We start from the raw sequence: 21,125 nt of genomic DNA, 5'->3' as shown, positions 1-21,125 counted from the left end.
CTGCGATACAAGAAAACATAATGTGACAGGGTTTTGGTAGTGTGTCAATGTGAGAAAATTACCAAAGGGTAATTTATAGGGATTTAGAGCTTGGTGGGGAGAGTATTAGTCCAAGTTTTACAAATGGGTTTCAATTGAGATTGGGCAAAATTTTGATGTAATAACTTTGGGTTAACGGTAAGAATGGTATTGGAGTGAGAAAACAATTATTCTTGATAAAGTAAATGGTTTAGATGGTTCACCATCTTTTCTTCTAAGTGCATGTATTTCTTAGAGCAAGCAACTAGGTGGTTTTTGCTTGGTTTCAGTATTGTAGGGACAAGAAGTCATGCTAGTTTGAATATTATGTGTTTTTAGAAGATTCCTCTGTATGTAATATAAAATGTATAAAATATAAGCACCTAAATACATATTATAAAAACAAAATACTTTTACCAAGCATATAGAATTGATAATGTATATTATGACACTACCTTAGCCTCAGTTCTTCCAGTACTAAAAAACAAATTATGTTCTGTAGCTATGCTGACTTCCAAAGTATTCATCTGACTCCCTCTACTACGAACAAGGGCACACACATTTTCCCTCAGTGTTGTTTCACATACTTGTTTGTCTTTCTACAAATTTTTCTTCTGCCTGATAACTATCCTCAACATTCCATCTTTTCTTTCCCTGTCTGGTCATTTTCTATTCATCTTACTAGATTTTCTCAAATATTATTTGTTTGGAGATGTCATTCCTGATTTTTTTAAAAAAGAAAGAAATTATAATTCCTACTTGTTTGATATGTTTGATTGCCAATTTCTTTTTCTTAAGATCTATTTATTTGTTTATTTGAAAGGCAGATTTAGAGAGATGGAGGGAGGGATGGAGGGAGGGAGAGAGAGAGAGAGAAAGAGAGAGAGAAAGAGAGAGAGACACACAGAGAGAGACAGAGATAGACAGAGAGAGAGAAAGAGAGAGAGAAAGAGAAAGAGAGAAAGAGAGAAAGAGAAGAGAATCTTCCATCTGCTAGTTAATTCCCTAAATGCCCACAATAGCCAGGGCTGGGCTAAGCTAAAGCTAGGAGCTTGGAACTCCAACAGGTTCTCCCACATGGGTAACAGGGACTCATTATTCAGGCCATCTTCTGCTGTATTAGCAAGGAGCTGAATCAGAAGTGGAGCATCAGAAGCTTGAACTGGCCCTCATATGCGATGCTGGCATCACAGGTGGCAGCTTATCTCACTGTGCCACAGTGCCAGCCTGTGTTGCTCATTTCTGTGCTTCCATTCCTTCTTGTTCATGTCCCTAGGAGACCACAGATGATAGGTTGTTTGCTTACCTGTATATCTACTTCCTAGGATTTTCATTTCTTTATGATCAGGTGTTTTGTTCTTCACTATAGCCAGTGTTATCTAATAGAATGATTTACATTTAGTTGATGAGGCATGAATGCATTATATGTAGTTATTTTAAAATTATTGATTGAATGTGTAAGACATTGCTTCTTATATATATATATATTAGTATATATATATGTATGTAACACATTTGATTTCTCTAGAAGTATATTTTCTTACTATCCCCCTTTTCAGATAAGAATACTAAGTTTCAGCGATACAGAAAGGAATTTGAATGCAGATATTTTGATTCCAAAGCCTTATTATTCATTCTTTGAACTACCTGTTTGAAGTATGTTTGATAGCATATGTGTGACAATCAATTGCCAAATGTATTCTGCTGAAAATATGACAAACATTAAAATGATATGTGTTGGTTGGATTGCTAAATGGCACACAATTTGTCATCTTAATATTTAACTAGTATTCTTTAAGGTTTTATAATGATCTGGCCAGAGTTTGAAATTTTTTATATGTGCTATCTAAGCTAAATAATCTTTCTGAATAAATTCAGGAGCATTTCAGTCATACATTTACTCTCTCCTTTTTAATTTATAAATCATCACACGTTATTTGTTTTCCTTCTGCCTTCAATGGCAGCTATTTTGACCCCAATTTTCGATTCCTTCTTATCACCCTAAATTTCTAACGTTACAATAAATGGTATTCAGTTCTTATGTCATATTCATTTCCCAATGATCTCATCTAGCCTCATAACATCAAATACTACTTGTAGGTTGATGCCACACAAATGTTTACCCCAGCTCAGTACTTTCCACTAAACCCCAAACATAGCTTCACAACTGTGTTCTCCCTCCTCTTGTTCAATTCAAGTCCGGCTTCATCAACAGTCCTTCCTCTATCAGTAATTGGCAGCTATATCCTTCTAGTTGCCTCAGCCAAACACTTTGGAATCAAATGCATTCTCCCTCTTTCTCACGCTCCGTGTTGTTGATTAGAAAATTATGCCAGATCTTACTTGACCAGGTCTGTATCCACAATTTGATCACTTCTTACTACTTTGACTGCCACCACCATCTTGTCTGGTCTGAAATTATTAAAGTTGCCTTTTAAACTGCTCTATATGTTTTGGATGTTGGCTTCCCTTAATCCATTTTTTCTGCCAAATTGTCAAGTTAAAATGTAATGCAGATCATATTATTTTGTTGAAAATCCTCTAATGTATTCTCACTCTCCCAGAATAACATGCAACCCACCCATACAATTGCCTGTATCTCTCCATGCATCTCTTCTCCAGATTCCACTTCCACTATTGTTACCCTCTCCATACCACTGTAAGCATACTGGCCTTCTTGTCTCTGCCTAAAACATATCCTCCCTCAGTATATTTACATGGTTCTCTCTTTCACAGCTTCGAGCCTCCTTCTCAACTGATACCCACTCAATGATATTTTCCCTGACCATCCTAATTAAATTTGCAATCTCCCTGCCTCTAGCACTCCCTATTCCTCCTCCTTGCTTTATGTTTCTCCATAATACTTACCACCTTCAAATGTGCTTGTTATGTTTAGTATACCTCCTAGATATAATTAATTCCATAAGAGCATGGATTTTTTTTCTTTTCTGTATGTGATTGTGTTACCATTGCTAGAGAATGCCTGGCCCTTTTTAGTTGCTTAGTAAATATTGGTTGAATAAATATGTGATTTTTACTAATTAATAATTTAATAAATTTGTCAGCACCAGAATTTCATATGGTTTTAGAACCCCGTTCTACAAATTAAATAAAGGTGTGATGTATTGAATGTATAAAGTCTATTATGCTAATTGCTCTTCTGCCTGGCAAACCTACAATTAAAACAATTTTGTGACAAAAATTAACTATTTAAATTTCTCATATCATTAATTTGATTGCCACTAGATGAGCTAGATGAAGACAGGTTTATCAATTGCTTATGAAAATCCTTACATACTTAAAGCAAAATGATAATGGATGTAGGACATTATGATGTCCATGTTTAAGGATTTATTGCCTCTGATAAATAGGTAATAAAATAGACTTAATCTTCTGAGTTATTTCCAAAATGAGGAGATATATCCTTGTACTTATCGTATCAATTGCACAGTCAAGCCTAAAACCAAACAGGACGTTTTGACTCCATTCACAGTGAATCCTCTTTTCTCCCACTAAGAAATACTGTTCAGTCATCATCAATCTTCCTTTGGAAATCTGGTTTTCAATTTCTTGTCTTCATTTTGAAAAATGGTCAATGTATTGGCAATGAGTGTTATATATTGCTAACTTGCAAGTGATATCTTTAAAGATGGCTTATAATACTCTAAAGAAAAAGGACTTTGGATCCTGTAGGATGGCAAAACCTTGGATCAATTCAGTCAATATTACAGACAATACATTGAGAAAAAAACTGTCAAAGCAAATTTAAATCATATATGTTCAATATCTTTGTGTATCCCATTTTGTTTAATTTTTCTAGCATCTCTAAATGGCTTGTTCGATATGCAGCTGACAAGGAGCAATTTATTAAGAATTTCAGCAGCCTTTCCTTCCTTAGCCTTAACTTTCTTGTTGACGTGCTAATGAGCTGTGAAAAGGCCAAATGGAAGAGAAATAAGACCTCCAGATAATCTGTGCTCTGATAAACTACTCCCATAATAATTGACAGTTTATGGTTCTTTTAGGGAAGTGAGAAAAATAAGCAATATTGGCCAAGTATATGGAACAACTGGTGTTAAAACAATTATAAAAGTTTATAGGGCTGGCATCATGGTATAGTGTCTTAAACCGTAATCTGCAGTGCCAACATCCCATATGGGAGCCAGTTCCAATCCTGGCTGCTCCATTTCCAATCCAGCTCCCTGCTAATGTGCCTGGGAAGGCAGCAGAGGATGGCTCCAGTCTTTGGTCCACTTCACCCACATGGGAGACCTGGAAAAAGCTCCTGACCCTTGGCTTCAGTCTGGCTCTGTCGTGGCCATTGCAGCCATTTGGGGAGTGAACCAGTGGATTAGATTGATCTCTCTCTCTCTCTCTTGCTCTGACTTCCAAATAAATAAATAAATCTTTTTCAAAAGTTATAAGATAATCACAATCCTTCTATAAATAAAATAAATAAAACCAATGTCATGTGTGTACCTAGGCACAATCTGAGCATGTGAAAAGCATCACAGGTCAGATTGTGCTGGGTCCCAGCATTTCTCAGGGCATTCTAAATGTAACTATCTCTCTTCTACTTTAAATTAATTTGCTTTCCTGATTTATAGCTTCCACCAACCAACACATATATGGCCTTTTTGGTCAATTTGCATGATTTTAAATTATCTACAAGTTAAGATTTTAATGGTTCTCATAATTTAATACTGGAAATTAATTTATTGTTTTAATTTATGGACATGACCATAATATGTTTCCTTCTACTCTGTGAACTATGAAATAAAACCAATATATTAAAAAGTTAAAAAATAGGATAAGTTGTGATTTTGTGGGAAATTTTTAAGGATAACACAAATCATGAATATGGTAACATTACAGTAGTGGGTATTTTGAAAATATAGCAACTTTATTTTTAAGCATAATAGTGATTATCTCACTATGTAAATAAAGAAAACTATTTCTTTTTTCTGTCTCTTCCTAGTTTACAAAATATAACAAACTGAAATATATCAATAAGCATGTTTTGTTGTATGTCCTATGTATGATTAGATATCATCTCAGTTATGTTGTTACTCCATATTTTATAGTAGCCATAGTTTATGTGCTGACTGTTATCTATGTAAAGTGTTTCTTATTCTTGATTCATTATAAAACTTCTGACAGTTAGTATTACAGGCTTCTGTGAGACAGATAGGTCAATTCCCATATCAGCTTTTTATTACTTCTATGACCTTGGGCAAGTTTCTAACCAATATGATCAGATCTTTTTACTATAAAATTAGGCAGTATCTGCTCTCATGTTTTGAAGTTAAATTGGATAATTCAGTGCAGTATTTATAGCACACCTTACAAATAATAGACATGCAATGCTTTATATGTCTTTGATTATAATCCCTATAGGAGTTTAGAGGATGAAGAAAGTATTATAGATTAGAACATAGTCTACAAAATCAGGGATATTCACACAAGGGATACACAAGATGATCAACTAGTGTTCTAAAAGAATATGTTGCAATATTTTCATAATCTTATTTTCTTTAAGAAATAATGAAACAAATTTTACAAATTTTGATATACATGTTTTCAGATCATTTCATATAGTACGTTGTTCTTTTTTTAAAGATTTATTATTTATTTGAAAGTCAGAGTTACACAGAGAGAGGAGAGGCAGAGAGGGAGGGAGAGAGAGGTCTTCCATCCACTGGTTCTCTCCCCAACTGGCCGCAACAGCCGGAGCTGCGATGATCCAAAGCCAGGAACCAGGAGCCAGGAACCAGGAGCTTCTTCTGTGTCTCCCACATAGGTGCAGGGGCCCAAGAACTTGGGCCATCTTCTACTGCTTTCCCAGGCCATAGCAGAGAGCTGGATCCGAAAGTGGAGCAGCCGTGTCTCGAACTGGCGCCTATATGGAATGCCGGTGCTTCAGGCCAGGGTGTTAACCATCTGTGCCACAGCGCTGGCCCCAGTGTATGGTACTTAATGTCCCAAAAGAAAAGCCAAAGATCCTTAATAGGGTCTAATAATATGCCTTTCCCTTCTTTATTTGTTGGCATCTTTGATGTTTTAGTACATTGCAATACATGTAACAGCTCAATGTGCTTATAGATTGTACTATTTTAAGTAGTAGAATACTTACAATATTTTACAGTAAACTGGGAGTATGTAGGAAATAATTTTTGTGGCCTAAAAATATTCTCAGCATCTAAATAGCAAAGTTGTTGAAAATAGTTATTCATTTTCTCATTAAAATACAAGAATTCCAAATATGCTAAATATTTTTGTGGTGGAAACTGTTTTTAAATACTATGCAGTTTATCAGATATTTCCAAAAGTAGCAAAAACGTTTGATCCTTCCTTTCAAGGGAAAAGTTTTATATTCACAATGGTTAAGAAAGAAAGTCAATTTTATAAGAAATTCAAGCTATGGAGAGAAAACCTAAAATGAATATTTGATAATATTCTTATAAGTGTGTCCGTTTTTACATATTATGTATCTATACAAAAATCTTGAATGGAAAATTTTCAAATCTGGTAAAATACTGTAAATGAAATGGTTATTGAGATTTTCAATGCATAGTACAAACATAAAACACTATATGTGACTTTAGAACATTTGTTTTCTATGTCTCTGTCACTTGGATTTTTATTTTGCTTTCCTGCATGTGCTTCCATTGTCTAATTTTATAATATATAAATATATAAGAGTAATTCAAAAAGTTTGAGGAAAATTTGAATTATAAGATAGGATCATTTTGGTGCAAGAGTTTTTGAAATCTATTCCTACTTTTTTAATAATACACGTTTTCTGTGAACTTTTGGAGGACCGTTCATGTATCCTCAGACTTTTTTTAGTATCTTTCCCAAGTCAGCACTGATTGATCTCTCTTAGCTCTTAGCTCACACTAACTTCTGTGTCTTTTGCTTGAAAATGTGAGAAATGTGTACAACAAAAGATGGAAACTTGTGAAAATATTTCATTTCTTTATTTTTATTAAATGAAGTATTAGTTTATGTACTTGTCTTAGCTCCTTAAACCTTAAAATCAAAAATACTAATTGTTCATGTGACCCTGAGATATAAACCTTGAAGTGTGATCAGAGCTATTAGGAGCCAGTGATAAATCTGAGAACTTCCCATTGCTTTCAACTGATGATCTATATAAAATGTCTAATCTACTTTCACCAAAGCAGAGGAATCTTATTAATCCATTAATTTAATCTACCCATTGATCTTTAAATTTAATTTAATTAATTTGTATTAATTTCTTTGTGGCACAGGACAGAATTTATAGCTGATAATGAATTCTACGTGAATCTTCCCAGGGCTTAATACTATTAGCACTTACAAATGGTAGGCACTGAAGTCCTTGAACAAAGGATCTCCTTCCTTGTAGAACACAGGGACATAAACAATGCATGGGTTTCAAAGTTTTTGCATCAAAATGAAGTTTAATTCTATAAAATTTATTTTGAGAGGCAGCATGAGAATGAGAGTGAGCAAGAATGAGGAATCCAGAGAGATCCCATCCATTGGTTCACTCTTCACAAATGCCTGCAGTGGCCAGTGAAGGCCCTGGTTGAAGCCTGGAATTCAGTTAAGGTGGGAAGCAGCCCAATACCTGTCAGTGTTGCTGCTTCCCAGGGCTGCATTACTAGGGAGCTGGAGTCAGGATCCAGAGACGTGTATGGGATCTAGGTACTCTGATACAGAACACACTCATCTTAACCAGTGTCTCAACTGCTAGACTAACCACCTGCCTACAATTTATCTTTTAATCCATTCTTTTCCATTAACTTTTTGAAGTTTCCTTACATTGATTATTTTTGCATTATTATATTTTCTGTTAGGCAAGGGGGCAGGGCAGAGTTATTGTCTCCCCTGTCCTGGAGTATAAAGGCTAAATATAATATCTAAAGGTATATGGATTAAAACACGATGATGCAATATGAACCGGAACTTTCATTGAGAGAATAATATAAAGAGGGCATACTGTCAGAAAGAAACTCCGTTAGCCTTTTGGTGTGATGCCCAAGACTCTGCCTTCATTCCCAATGTCAAGGATAACTCACCACCAACATATATGTATTGTGGTCCATGAGAAAGAGGAAGTGACAAGGAAAATAGCATACACATCCCTTTTACCTGAGGAAGAACTCACACACATCCTATCTCACTGGCCAATATTTCATCAAATATTGTTCTCTCTTTATTCAGTGTGAAATTAGTGTCTACCACTTGCAAACATAATTTTTGAATTTACATTTGATTTCTGATTCACTAACATGATAAATTCCAGGTATTTTCTGAGTAGCTTCAGACACATTATCTCTTAATTTGTAGAAGTTGAGAAAAATCTATATGTTCTTATTTAACTTTTCAAAAGTAAAACTGTAATATTCTAGAGAAGTACTATTTTTTTAAATTTTGGATTTATTTTCTTCATTAGGAGAGATTTACAAAATTGTTATAAGGCAAGTATTTTGGAATATAAACACCTTGGTTTTAAATCCCAGAACCACCAATCACCTTTGTGACCTTTGGCAAGTTATTTAATTTCTCAGGTCCCATTTCATCATCCTATAAGTTTTGTGATCCTGACTTGTTGTGGTGAAAAACAATACAATGTACATTAAGTGGTTAGCAAATTGACTGACACTAAGTGCCCAATCAATAATGGTAGCTGTTGTTGCTATTATATGTGTAGTAGTGGGTGTTGTGATGGTTGTTTGAAAATTGCCATAACAGCAGGTCATAATTTTTCCTGAACCCTCATTAGGGTTTAACATTGAACTGACTTCCAGGCACAAGCAATATTAAAAATTACATATTTAGCAGTATCATTATTTTGAATGTCATGTACAGTGTTACATGGTGGATTAATTTCTCATAAATCACTTCTGTAATCATTTTTCATACTTTTATAATACCATGGTTTACATGTGATATCTCTGAGGTAACACAGTGCAAATGTGGCAAGAGTATTTCCAGATACTAATCCCGGTCTGAACTGCACTTCTGTTATTTAGTAAAAAGACCACTTGGTTATCCTTCCATAATCCTTCAGCTCTGAAATAATCTCACTGAGGGATAAAAAGATTATAGAAAACACCAGAACATTTCTGCTACCCATGCATTGACTTAGACCTTATAAAAAGGAAGTATGGGATGTTTAAATGAACTAAAATAATAAAATTTTCAAATGTTCTGGATGCTTTTATGCATTAAAGAACAATAAAACAGTTATTATCCAGGTTAAAATCCATATCTCATATTAAGGTTGAATTTGAGGAAGCTGCCAAAATAGTCAGCTTCATAAGTGATATAAAACTACTCAGTAATAGATTGTGCCTTCTGGAAACATCCCAGCTATTTTTTAAAGAGCTTTGTGGTTTGCTGAATTGCTGGTTTCACTATGTATATGTAGCCATTTGATGACTTATCTCAATTTGAATTGCCAAAATCATGCTTCCAAAAATACACACAGCTCATTCAACTGTTTCCTCATAAAAATCATTTGCCATTTCAATGAACATTAGGCCCCAAATACAGGCACTGAAGATCATTTCTTGGAAACTGAAACGTGTGTAGGATTTTATATGCATTATCTCATAGAATCTTTCAGAGTCCTATGGTTGTATATATTTAAAGATTTATTTATTTATTTGAAAGAACGAGAGAGTGAGAGAGCGAGAGAGACTATATTCTTCCATCTGCTGATTTACTCCACAGATGGCTGCAATGGCTGGGGCAGGGTCAGGCCAACACCAGGAGCCAGGAGCTTTTCTCAGGTCTCCCACATAGGTGGCAAGGGCCCAAGCACTTAGGCCAACTTCTGCTGCTTTCCCAGGTCATTAGTAGGGAGTTGGAGTGGAAGTGACGCAGCTGGGACAGGAACTGGTGCCCATATGGAATGCTGATGTATATTTTTATCTACCTTGTTTTATATATGGAGAAATTGAGACACAAGAAAGTTAAATAAATAACTTACCCAAGAAGACAGACAGTAAACTGGGTTTTAAAAACGTGTTTATATACGGAGTTAAGACCATTGTTTGGTACTTTATTAGGGCAATTTCTATCAATAGAAATCCTATTACTGGAAATTGTCACTAGCAATGAGTTTCCACAGGTTTTCCTGGACGTTGCAGGACAAAAATAAACAGTCGTTTGTCTTCCCTCCTCGTTTTATCTATTCCCTCTCTATTCCTCCATTTTGATTCATGAGCAATATCTTCAAAGAACATGGGTAATATTAACTAATATTTCCTCACCCAGCAGGATAGTAATCTACCATCTGAAGTGCATGGATAATGTTTAATATATCTTAGTGTTAATTTTGAAGACAACAAGTACTTTTGTACATTAATCATTACTCCTGTCATGATAAACATTCTTTGTACAGTGTACTGCAGAGAAACATAAACTACTGTGATAAAGACAAAAATTGAAAAAGAATCAAAACATAGGGAAAAAATAGTTCCAGTTGGTAACAAGCAACTCTGTTTGCTAAATTATTGGTATCTTCTGTTCTTAAGCATAGATTTTTTTTCATTTTTAAATGTATCTTATTAGATAGATTATTTTCTCAAGATTTATGTATTTACTTGAAAGGCAATTGAGAGAAAGAGTGAGAGAGAGATGTCTTTCATCCACTGGTTCCCTCCCCAAATGGGCTCAATGGCCAGGGCTGGGCTGAGACGAAGCCAGGAGCCAGGAACTCCATTTGGGACTTCCACATGGGGTACAGGGGCTCAAGTATTTGGGTCATCCTCTGCTTCCTTCTCAGGTGCTATAGCAGGGAGCTGGATTGGAAGTGGAGCAGCAGACTCTTGAACTGGAGCCCATATGTGATGCCAGCATTGCAGGAGGTGGCTTACTTGTTGTACCACGATGGCAGCCCCAAGCATAGAATTTCTGTTAAAAAGCAAAGATCAGCTTTCCTGGAACATATGCATTGATCCCATTACATGTATGACCTGGCCACACATTTAGGTACAATGAGCCATTCTAGGATGATGAAAATCTACTCTGGGGTGCTGAATCTGAATGTATAACCCTTACTATATATACTTATTTGCAAATTCTATATTAAAAATGGTTTTCGTTAAAAAGTATATTTTATGCCAGGGGTACTCTTGAAAATGTGCAAATGTAGATTTCAGATGAATTCCTTCCTTTGTTAATTTCGCTTGTGTGAAATTCTATAACCATTTCCAATTTTGCTTCATAAACTAGGGAAAAAACAAAATTTGTTCTTCACCCAGAATACACATAGTATTGTTAAGGATCAGTATAGTTTTCTGAACTGTTGTTTCAGGTAAGCATACATTTGGCCCTTTGTATCTGTGGGTTCCATAGCCGTGGATTCTACTAACTGCAGATAGAAAATGTTTGAAAAACATGTTGTGTCCAAACTGAGCAGGTACAGATTTTTTTCCTTGAAGTATATATACACACATATATGCAGTTGTCCCTCGGTATACACAGTGTATTGGTTCCAGGACCCCTATGATTACCAAAATCTGCAGTGTGGAAGTCCATCATACAGTGGCACAGCATTTGCACATAACCTGTACACATACTCCTGTATTTGTTAAATCATTTCTAGGTTACTTATAATGTAAATTATATGCAAATAATTGTTATATGGCATTATTTACAGAATAATGACAAGAAAAAAGTCTTTCCCTGTTCAGAGCAGACACAGTGTGCTTTATATTCTCTACCTGCAGTTAGTTGCACCCACTGTATACACAGATTAAACCAAAGTTCAGAAAACAATGTTAATCCTTAATGTGACATAGACGTCTATTTTTATTTTAATTTTGAAATATTCCCTGCCAAAATCCCCTAAAATGATTTTATAAATCATGATATGTCATGATTTACAATTTAAAAAGAGCTCAGAAGGTAATTTTGATCATATATATGTATTTGAATACATATATGGTAGAATTTATTAATATAAAAACAGATATTCATACAATTTTTTAAAAGATTTTTATTTATTTATTTGACAGGTAGAGTTACAGAGAGAAAGAGAGACAGAGAGAAAGGTCTTCCTTCTGTTGGTTCACTCCTCAAATAGCCGCAATGGCCGGAGCAGCATAGATCCGAAGCCAGGAGCCAGGTGCTTCCTCCTGGTCTCCCATACGGGTGCAGGGGCCCAAGCACTTGGGTCATCCTCCACTGCCTTCCCAGGTCACAGCAGAGAGCTGGACTGGAAGAGGAGCAACAGGGACTAGAACCCGGTGCCCATATGGGATGCTCTCGCTGCAGGTGGAGGATTAACCTAGTGTGCCACTGCGCTGGCCCCTATTCATATAATTTTACACAGCTTATTCATGTTTAACTTTCAAAAGCCTATATTTGAGAAGTATTTTTTATGAATATCTTCAGGCAAAACATTTATACTCAGAATTTGGGACTAACAATGTTCTTAAGTATAATCCAGTTTTCTCCTAGAATTTAACCCCTTGTAAATATCAGTATATCACAAATTAATTAATGTTTTCATTCAAACAGTACATTGGTTAAATCTAATGTTGCATACTTGAATAAATGTGGTTTTTGCACTTTATCATTTGGAGAAACGTATTTGAACTCAAGATGGTTAATTATTTTTAAGGGATCTTAAGGAGAAACTAAATTATGCTTCAAATTTCAAGAGTTGCTTTAAATCGTTGATGTTTGTTCTTGTTAGTTTTGGGGTCATTTTTTTCTTCAATAATTGCCTGGCTCCTGAAATCTGGACAGTGACGTATGTAGGTAACTTTGCGGCAAATTATATTTCAAAAATGGTTCTTATGTATACAGAAATATAATAATAGCTATAGCTATAACATAATTTACTGGGTTCTTACACAAGGTCAGGCATTTTGCCAAGCAATTTATATTCTAATTCATACTGTGATTGTTTTAGGGAAACACTATCATTCCCATTTTATATATGAGGAAACTAAGGCATGACCTCAAATCAGAATAAGAATCAAACACTAACTATTTACCCATAAAGCTCCTGAATTTAACCACCACATTTTACTTCACATAACAAATCTTCCATTTCCCATCACCTGTAACTCAGAGAAGGCAAAATGCCCAAGATTGGATTGCACTTTTTTCCACCTACACACAGGACTGGCTACATAATTTGTGGGGCTCTGTGAAAAATGAAACATAGAATCCCTTGTTCAAAAAAGGAAAGAATGTGCTATTAAAATTATTGAAATATAAAGCTCTTTATCACATAGGCTCTCCCTCTCAAATTGCCATGGTGTTTTTATCTGCTGTTCAATATCATATTGAATAAATAAAATGAACATTGTAAAGTATCAGTATTAATTTTACCATTCATTGTTATGTTGTGCAATTCCAGTTGTAAATGCAATATAAGACTATTTAACTCAGGCAGAGTCACTAGCAGTATATAATTTGTGTCTCACAGCTAGCACATATATGTATTTCATTCTAACCTGAATGTAGAAAACATTATATGCAAATAGAGCAGACACACTGCTGCACCTTTCTTCTCTACTGGTATGCACACTTCATTAGCTATTTTTTTTTTTCACTTCTTGATATGCTCACATTCTATCAGTATTCTGCTTACTAATTAGTAAGAAAGGAGAGAAATGAAGAGGACCTCTGGGATGTTCTATCTTTCCCTTTCTTTCAGTATCATCAGATTCCGTGAAAGTAGTTGGCTAATATAAGAAAGTAGCATGAGTCATGGAGGATATGTTAGAGTTTCTTGGTCATTTGTGTTTTCTTATAGTTGTCTTTCTGCATTTGAATCAAGGTCATGTCAAGTCAAAAAACATGATCTTTTGGGGCTACTTGAGCCCTCATTTATTCAGTCATAGGCATGATCCTCCTTCCAAACAGTCATTGCATCTCAATAAACTTCTAAGTATAGTGTGTTCACAAGAATTCTGTTTATGAAGAACTGAAAATGTTATAAACAAATGAGGCAGATACCGATTATGCATCTTTTCCTCTGCTGATTTGCACACCTCCTTGCCCTATTAAACTTCAGTTATGAAACCAAAATTGCAAGATCAAATTATGAAAAATTTTAAGAAGGCAATAGCAGATTAAAAAATATGGGGTCCATCTAACTTCAGAACCCTGTTCATATTCAGTTTGCGCAACCACAAAACAGGTTCTATCTACGCACAACTCCAAGGCTACCTTTTTGTAACTTTTTCCTGAATGCTTATATTGATATTAATTATTAATAGTATTAGAAAGAAGGTATACATTGTGGGATTTTATCTGACACAAACTTGATTGTCTTGTCCTTTGCAAGGGAGTTATAGAGATCCCATACAAATAGCCCTCTTCAGCACTTATGCTCTATTTGGGATTCTAGAATTACTTGGTTTTGACTTACCAGGATGGTCTGTTTCTGCCAATCCTCTATAAACAGCAAATGAATATACAATTTCATTAAAAGATCACACAAAAATCTTAACAAAAATGCTTTGTTAAACAATTTAGCAGTTGGGGAAATGTTATAATGTTAAATATTCAAAACTGAAGCATTTATCAGAAGAACACAATTAAGTGTGGTGCTGGCAGCTCAGTGGACTAAGATCCAACAGTAAGGGAGGCAGGAAATGCAAGGCAGTCATACTAGGACAGAACCATAAAGGCTGGGCTTTTCTACGAGAAATCATGAAATTGCCTAAATAGCTTCTAGGTATTCTACAGTTCCTTTTGATTCCTTTGAAACATTCTGTTGTTAGGGCTCAGTGCTTTTTAGCAATATGTGGGGTGCACAGAAGGTTCTTCTCCAGACATTTCTCCAATTTTTTTGGTCTGTTTAAATCCATAAAACAGTTTGCCTGTCTCCCTTATCTCAGCATGGAACCCTCTTGAATGAAGTCCTTAGGATATTTGAAGCTCAGCAGCCTACCATGAGTGCACTAGACCCAAAGAAATAACTTAGGCAGACTTTCTCATTTACTCAAGCTTTATCCTTGATTACTGACCTAAGGTTAAAGCAGCAGAAACCCAAGAGGTTTTTCCTGTCACTTGGTAGTACTGATTCAGTGGCATCTGAATTTGCAAACACACATCATGGTTTAGAGTTAATACTTCCCCGTGCAGACTGATCTGTTAGGTGGGAGACATTCTGGCCAGGCATAGCTCTCCAGCCACTACAGAAGAATCCTTTCTCAGCAGAGTTTGTTATATCTCCAGTCCATAATGGAGTAAGTGCTGTCAGGCCACTTTTGGGATCACTTCTTCAAAATTCCTTCATGGGTGGCCTGGGTCTTCTCTTTGGAGTTACACATGTTTTGTATCCCTTATTCTTTACTTGGAATCCTATCAAAAATTCCAAGACAACTATTTGAAATTTCCTGTAATATCCTGCTAATTAAATATGATAGAAGGCTGGCACCGCAGCTCAATAGGCTAATCCTCTGCCTGTGGCGCCGGCACCCCGGGTTCTAGTCCCGGTCGGGGCGCCGGATTCTATCCCGGTTGCCCCTCTTCCAGTCCAGCTCTCTGCTGTGGCCCGGGAGTGCAGTGGAGGATGGCCCAAATCCTTGGGCCCTGCACCTGCATGGGAGACCAGGAGAAGCACCTGGCTCCTGGCTTCGGATCAGCACGGTGCGCCGGCTGCAGCAGCCATTGGGCGGTGAACCAATGGAAAAGGAAGACCTTTGTCTCTCACTGTCTACTCTGCCTATCCAAAAATAAATAAATAAATATGATAGAAAAAGTTCATATTGTACTTCTCCTAAGATAATGTATTTGCTATTTAAATCATTGTCTTCTAGAAGCAAATGATTAGTTTATAGAAGATATTATACTGCTAGAAATTTCAAATGTGTGGACTGGGTATTTCTCCATATATTTTATCCCCAACCACCCACACATACACATCTATTTTCTTTCTAATAAGTCAACTGGTTTGTAAATTTTCAGGAGTATTTCATTACCCAAGGCCTTTGTGGAAGATATATTTCCTTTAACATTATGTAAATCTAATTCCAATGATATAAATGTAAAGTATTATGAATATGAACTGAAATAGTTGCCTATAGGTAGAATTGTATTTAAAAACTCAACATAAACAGATGATGTACTAACTCATTCTTTACAGTAACCCAGAAGAATTTTAACAAAATGCTAATTTGGTATGGATTTCAACTCAACTTGAGAATTTGCATATGTATTTGTGAGGATGTTAGAATGCAGGCTTGCTACAGTATGTGTCTATTGTTCATGTCTCTGATAATTCAAGTGTACATTTCTAGCATTTTAAATATTTCATTCAATTTATCTTTTAATCTCCTAGAACAGTCTGCAAAGACACTAATTGTATAAACCCAATTGATTTTATTGTTCAGCATTTGGAAGCTCCTGGAGACAAGTCATTTGGCAGTTCATTGATGGAGACTGAAGTAAGTCTGGACAGTTACCAAACAGCTCTAGAAGAAGTACTCTCATGGCTTCTTTCTGCTGAGGACACATTGCAAGCACAAAAAGAAATTTCAAGTGATGTAGAAGAAGTGAAAGAACAGTTTCATACTCATGAGGTAAAACAAAACATTGATTCACAAAACTAAGTCATGACTTGTTGTAATGGAAAGTCTTCTTTTCTCAATCACTCTGTAAGATTTTTGGATCTTAAAAATTTAGGTTTCATTTTGAGGTAGAAACAAATATTATTTACATGCTTGGTAGTCCACCTGCCACTATTTGAATTTATTCTTTGGAAAATACCCTTGAAGATGCTCAGATCTGGTTTGCCAATGACTCATACTCCTGTACATACAAAAGCCCAGCTGTCTGTTCTTGTGTCATGGTAATATTGAGGCCTAATTTACACTCCAAAGTACCTGTGTGGTAATGCGCTGAAAATGTGGGGAACTTTTACTGATGTGACACACGTTTGGCTTCCTCCACTTCCCTGTCCTCTTCCTGCTCCTTTAGCACCCTTGCAAATATTCTTTAGAGTTCTTCCTCAATAAATCACTTGCTCCAAAACCTTACCTCTGAATTTCTACGGAAGGTGACCTAAGATGATAACTTTGTTTAATTCACATTTCAAAAAACATGGCATTTAGTTTTCTAAAATAAAAATTGAAGCACTTTTATGATGAATCTAAATTTAAAAAGACTGAAAATTTAAAATTAAAAAAATCAATTAAGAACTACAGTGGGGTCCCAATATTGTGGTGCGGTACAGCAGGTTAAGCCTCTACTTATGACACTGGCATCCTGTATTGGAGTGCCAGTTAGAGTCCCAGCTGCTCTGAGTCTTATCCACTGTCTTACTCACATGCCTGGGGAGGAAGCTAGTAAATGGGCCAAGTCCTTGGTTCCCTGCCACCCTTGTGGGAGACCAGGATGTAGAGCTTGGCTTTCTGGTTTTGTTCTGGCCCAGACCTGGCTGTTACAACCGTTTGGGGAGTGAACCAGTGGATGGAAGGTTTTCTCTCTGTGTGTCTGTCTCTCTCCCTCTCTTGGTCACCTTGCCTTTCAAATAAATGAGTAAATAAATAAATAAATGAAACATTTAATAAAAGGACCATAATGATTTACCTAAAGTGTTGATTACAATTGTTGACTTCTTTCTTTGACAGGGCTACATGATGGACTTGACATCTCATCAGGGACGGGTTGGTAACGTTCTGCAGTTGGGTAGTCAACTGATTCGAACAGGGAAATTATCAGAAGAGGAAGAAACTGAAGTTCAAGAGCAAATGAATCTCCTAAATTCAAGATGGGAATGCCTCAGGGTAGCAAGTATGGAAAAACAAAGCAAGTAAGTCTCCATTTGTAGTTACTTAAGGGAAATCGAGTTCTGGAATGTTAGTGTTATTTTAGATGCGGATTGGTGGTTAAGTCAGGATTCTTTGTTCTTGAGTCATGCAGCTTTTCTTCAGGAGATAGTATGGTTGAACTGTCATGTCATTACGTTTTGATAATTACTTTTGTAATTGAAGTGGCGATGGTGGGTAGTTATCAGTTAACTATAGAACTAAGCTTGAGGAGTTCCTGATGCTTTTACATAGTTGGCATTTTCCAGAAATCTGAGTGGGAAAATCATGGAAGCATGCACAAGGAAGCCATGTCTGTAAAATCACCTGTTAGCTGCAGTTGACAGAAAACTGCTCCTCTGAAGAAAAAGCTCTCAAAATATTAAGGAGTTATTCATCTGTTTATGGAAATCCTCTTGAAAAAACATTTCTCAATTATGTCTAGAAATCCTTATTCAAGTAGAGTATGGCTTGAATTATTTTAAGAATATATGTTGACTTAATCAAAAAAGAGTTTTGATACATTTCTGGAAATGGTGGACTTCTTGTCAAGGTACTGAGCAGATCTCATCATTTTCGATGTGTTGCTTTGATTTATATTGTTAGGTGTGTGTATTCACGTAGAGCCTACCGAGACAAGATAGATTTATTTTTAAATGAAAAGAAATGAAGTGCCAACTGTGTATTTGAATACATTAAGCAAAAGAAATTGTCCAAGTGCTTTAAGTTTACTTAGCTATTATTTATGAAGATTAAAAGCTTTAAAATAGGACCAAAGAAACTCATTAGATATGCTAGGAGGATTGCTATTCCAGTACTAAATTATAGTGTGACAATAGGGAGGAGGAAAACACATTTTCAAGCTCATGTCTTTTGAAAGAATAAATAAAACATACATAAGATAGAATTTTTACGACTGTATCTGTATTCCAAACCGGGAGATCCTAGTCTACAAATACTGACATTTCCCACTGCTGTGATGAGTGCAACTAACCCTGGGGGTAAACGTTACAATAGCCAGGTTGCAACTATTGAGTCTACCCCTCCCAAGCTACAGGTTAGCTAACTTCACCACCCCTTTATTATAAGGTGTCCAGCATCTACCTACTTGAGGTTATATGACAACATTAGCAGGTCACCGCTTCTGTTTGCACTAGTCTGTACAACTTAATTAAAGATACCTCAGAAAAAATTAGAAAGCTATTAATATCTAGGTTCCTCTTCTGCTGTTCTCAGAGAAGCACCATTGCCTTCTTTATGCACCCCATTTTTCCTTTTCTTCCAGTGCCTAAGAATCTCCATTTTATCTTGTACTCCCTCTATTCAGTAACACTAACAATATGACATTAATACTTCAAAATGAATGAATTAATTAATCGTATCTTGAGAATGAGTTGCAAGAAAATGTGAATTCAACCTAGAATTAAATTCACAAATCTTTATCTGTTATTACAACATTTTAAACATGTTCATTTAAAAATATCCCTTTGTTAAAAACATCTCTGCCATTAGGTAGCAGAAAACAATGTACACAAGTACACGCACACACACACACACAGACACACACAAGCATATGTGTAGATTCCTCATCTCCATCCGGATGGAGATCCTGGTATGGCAATATTACTAATTACTAATGATTGACATAAAATTAGTTTATTCTTGCAGAAGATTCAGAGATGTTGCTTTCTGCTAGGTTTTAGAATGTTTATTAAGAAGACAAATATAGCCTTTTAGCTGGCATAGCTTTTGCTAAAGCATCCTATAGGGTTTTTAAAAATGAGACATAAATACAAAACTAGATGTAGCAATGCTATCTTCTAGATAATTTCCTAAATACAGATATACAAAGTATTATTTAAGCAAAGCAAATCCAAAAGTATTAATCAAACATGTTATTAAATAATACTGAGTGTTCTGGGCCACTTTGTGTGCATTCATGCATACAAGCTGTTAAATCTAAATTAGAGAAACCATTATGCAACTTTGCTGGATCTGATTTTTGACTGACTTTTGACAGATTTTATTGAGTGGGGGGAAGACTAATTATGACAAGAAAGTGTTGTCTGTATTTTTTTTAAGAAATCTAGGCTTTATTTAATGTTAAATGAATTGAAACCTGTTCCATTTCTATTTCATGGTCTATTATATCAATTCTAAGTTTTAATTTGGAACAATACTTATTTTTTCCAAACATATGATTACCTTGCAATAAAGTGCCAATAAACAAAAATGGACTAGGCCATACTTCTTTTTGCTCTCTTCCAGTCAAAAGTCATCATCCTCTCTATGACATGACATGAATGATTAATAATATTTTCCTGGCATATTAGAATGCTTTTTTGAAAAGATTTATTTATTTTACTTGAAAGGCAGAGTCAGAGAGAGAGAGAGAGAGAGAGAGAGAGAGAGAATCTTCCCCTGATGGCTGCAACGGCCAGAGCTGAGCTGATCCAAAGCTAGGAGCCAGGAGGTTCTTCCCGGTCTCCCACGTGGGTTCAGGGGCTCAAGGACTTGGACCATCCTCTACTGAATTCCCAGGCCACAGCAGAGAGCTGGGTCAGAAGTGGACCAGCTAGGACTCAAACTGGTGCCCATATGGGATGCCAGCACTGCAGGCAGCACCTTTCCCCACTACACCACAGCACCGGCCCCTAAATTCTTAAGTTTATATTTCATAATGAAAGTAAAATTTTCTTGGGGATACAGGTAAATTTATTATTAATACATGTAGCAAGTATCAGTATTGTTTACCAACATATTTAGTCAGAATCAAAACATTTGATTTATATTTATTGTGTTAAATATGGATATATTTAGTTTTAAGATATTAACAAATATTAATGGAGTTCCTTGAGTTACCAGATGCAATTTAATGCACTGGGACAGAGTAGTGATCAAAGGGCTCAGGTCTCAGGTCTCATGAAGTTCATATCCTAAAGGAGGCTGAGAGTAGAAAGCAAACCCAAGAAAAATATCCGATAGGAAGATATTTTTTAGGGAGGCTAAAACGTTATGTGATAGTGGCTAAGAGGTTACTTTAGACTTTTTTGCCCAGGAGGTAATTTAAAGTTGCCATTTAATATGAGATTTGAAAGAAGAGATGTGACCACCACTTGCAGGCTATGAGGAAGAGTATGCTTTAAGCAGAGGGAACAGCCAATGTGATGGCCATTATATAGGGACTGCTGGGCTTGTTGGAGGAATTAAAAGGCCAGCAGGACTGACAAGTTATAGGTGGGAATGTCAGATAGCAAAGGCATGAGATGGGGTTGAAATACAGATAGGAGTAGGATCACAGATGGCGATGTCAGTCAGAGTAAAAGATAAGGG

The 21,125-nt window shown here is 35.9% G+C and overlaps 1 protein-coding gene across 15 annotated transcripts in view; it reads left to right on the top strand.

Annotated features, from left to right (window-relative positions):
• DMD (dystrophin) overlaps positions 1 to 21,125 on the top strand; it is a 2,248,405-nt gene that overhangs the window by 671,783 nt on the left and 1,555,497 nt on the right. For all 15 annotated transcript variants that reach the window (XM_070067426.1, XM_051827673.2, XM_051827679.2 and 12 more), the window contains 2 exons: positions 16,377 to 16,565; positions 17,616 to 17,797. In XM_070067426.1, coding sequence (XP_069923527.1) covers positions 16,377 to 16,565; positions 17,616 to 17,797 — 371 coding nt within the window. The remainder of the gene's footprint in view (positions 1 to 16,376; positions 16,566 to 17,615; positions 17,798 to 21,125) is intronic.

This window comes from Oryctolagus cuniculus, chromosome X (assembly GCF_964237555.1).
Source record: "Oryctolagus cuniculus chromosome X, mOryCun1.1, whole genome shotgun sequence".
NCBI lineage: Eukaryota > Metazoa > Chordata > Mammalia > Lagomorpha > Leporidae > Oryctolagus > Oryctolagus cuniculus.
This window is presented reverse-complemented; position numbering and strand designations above follow the sequence as displayed.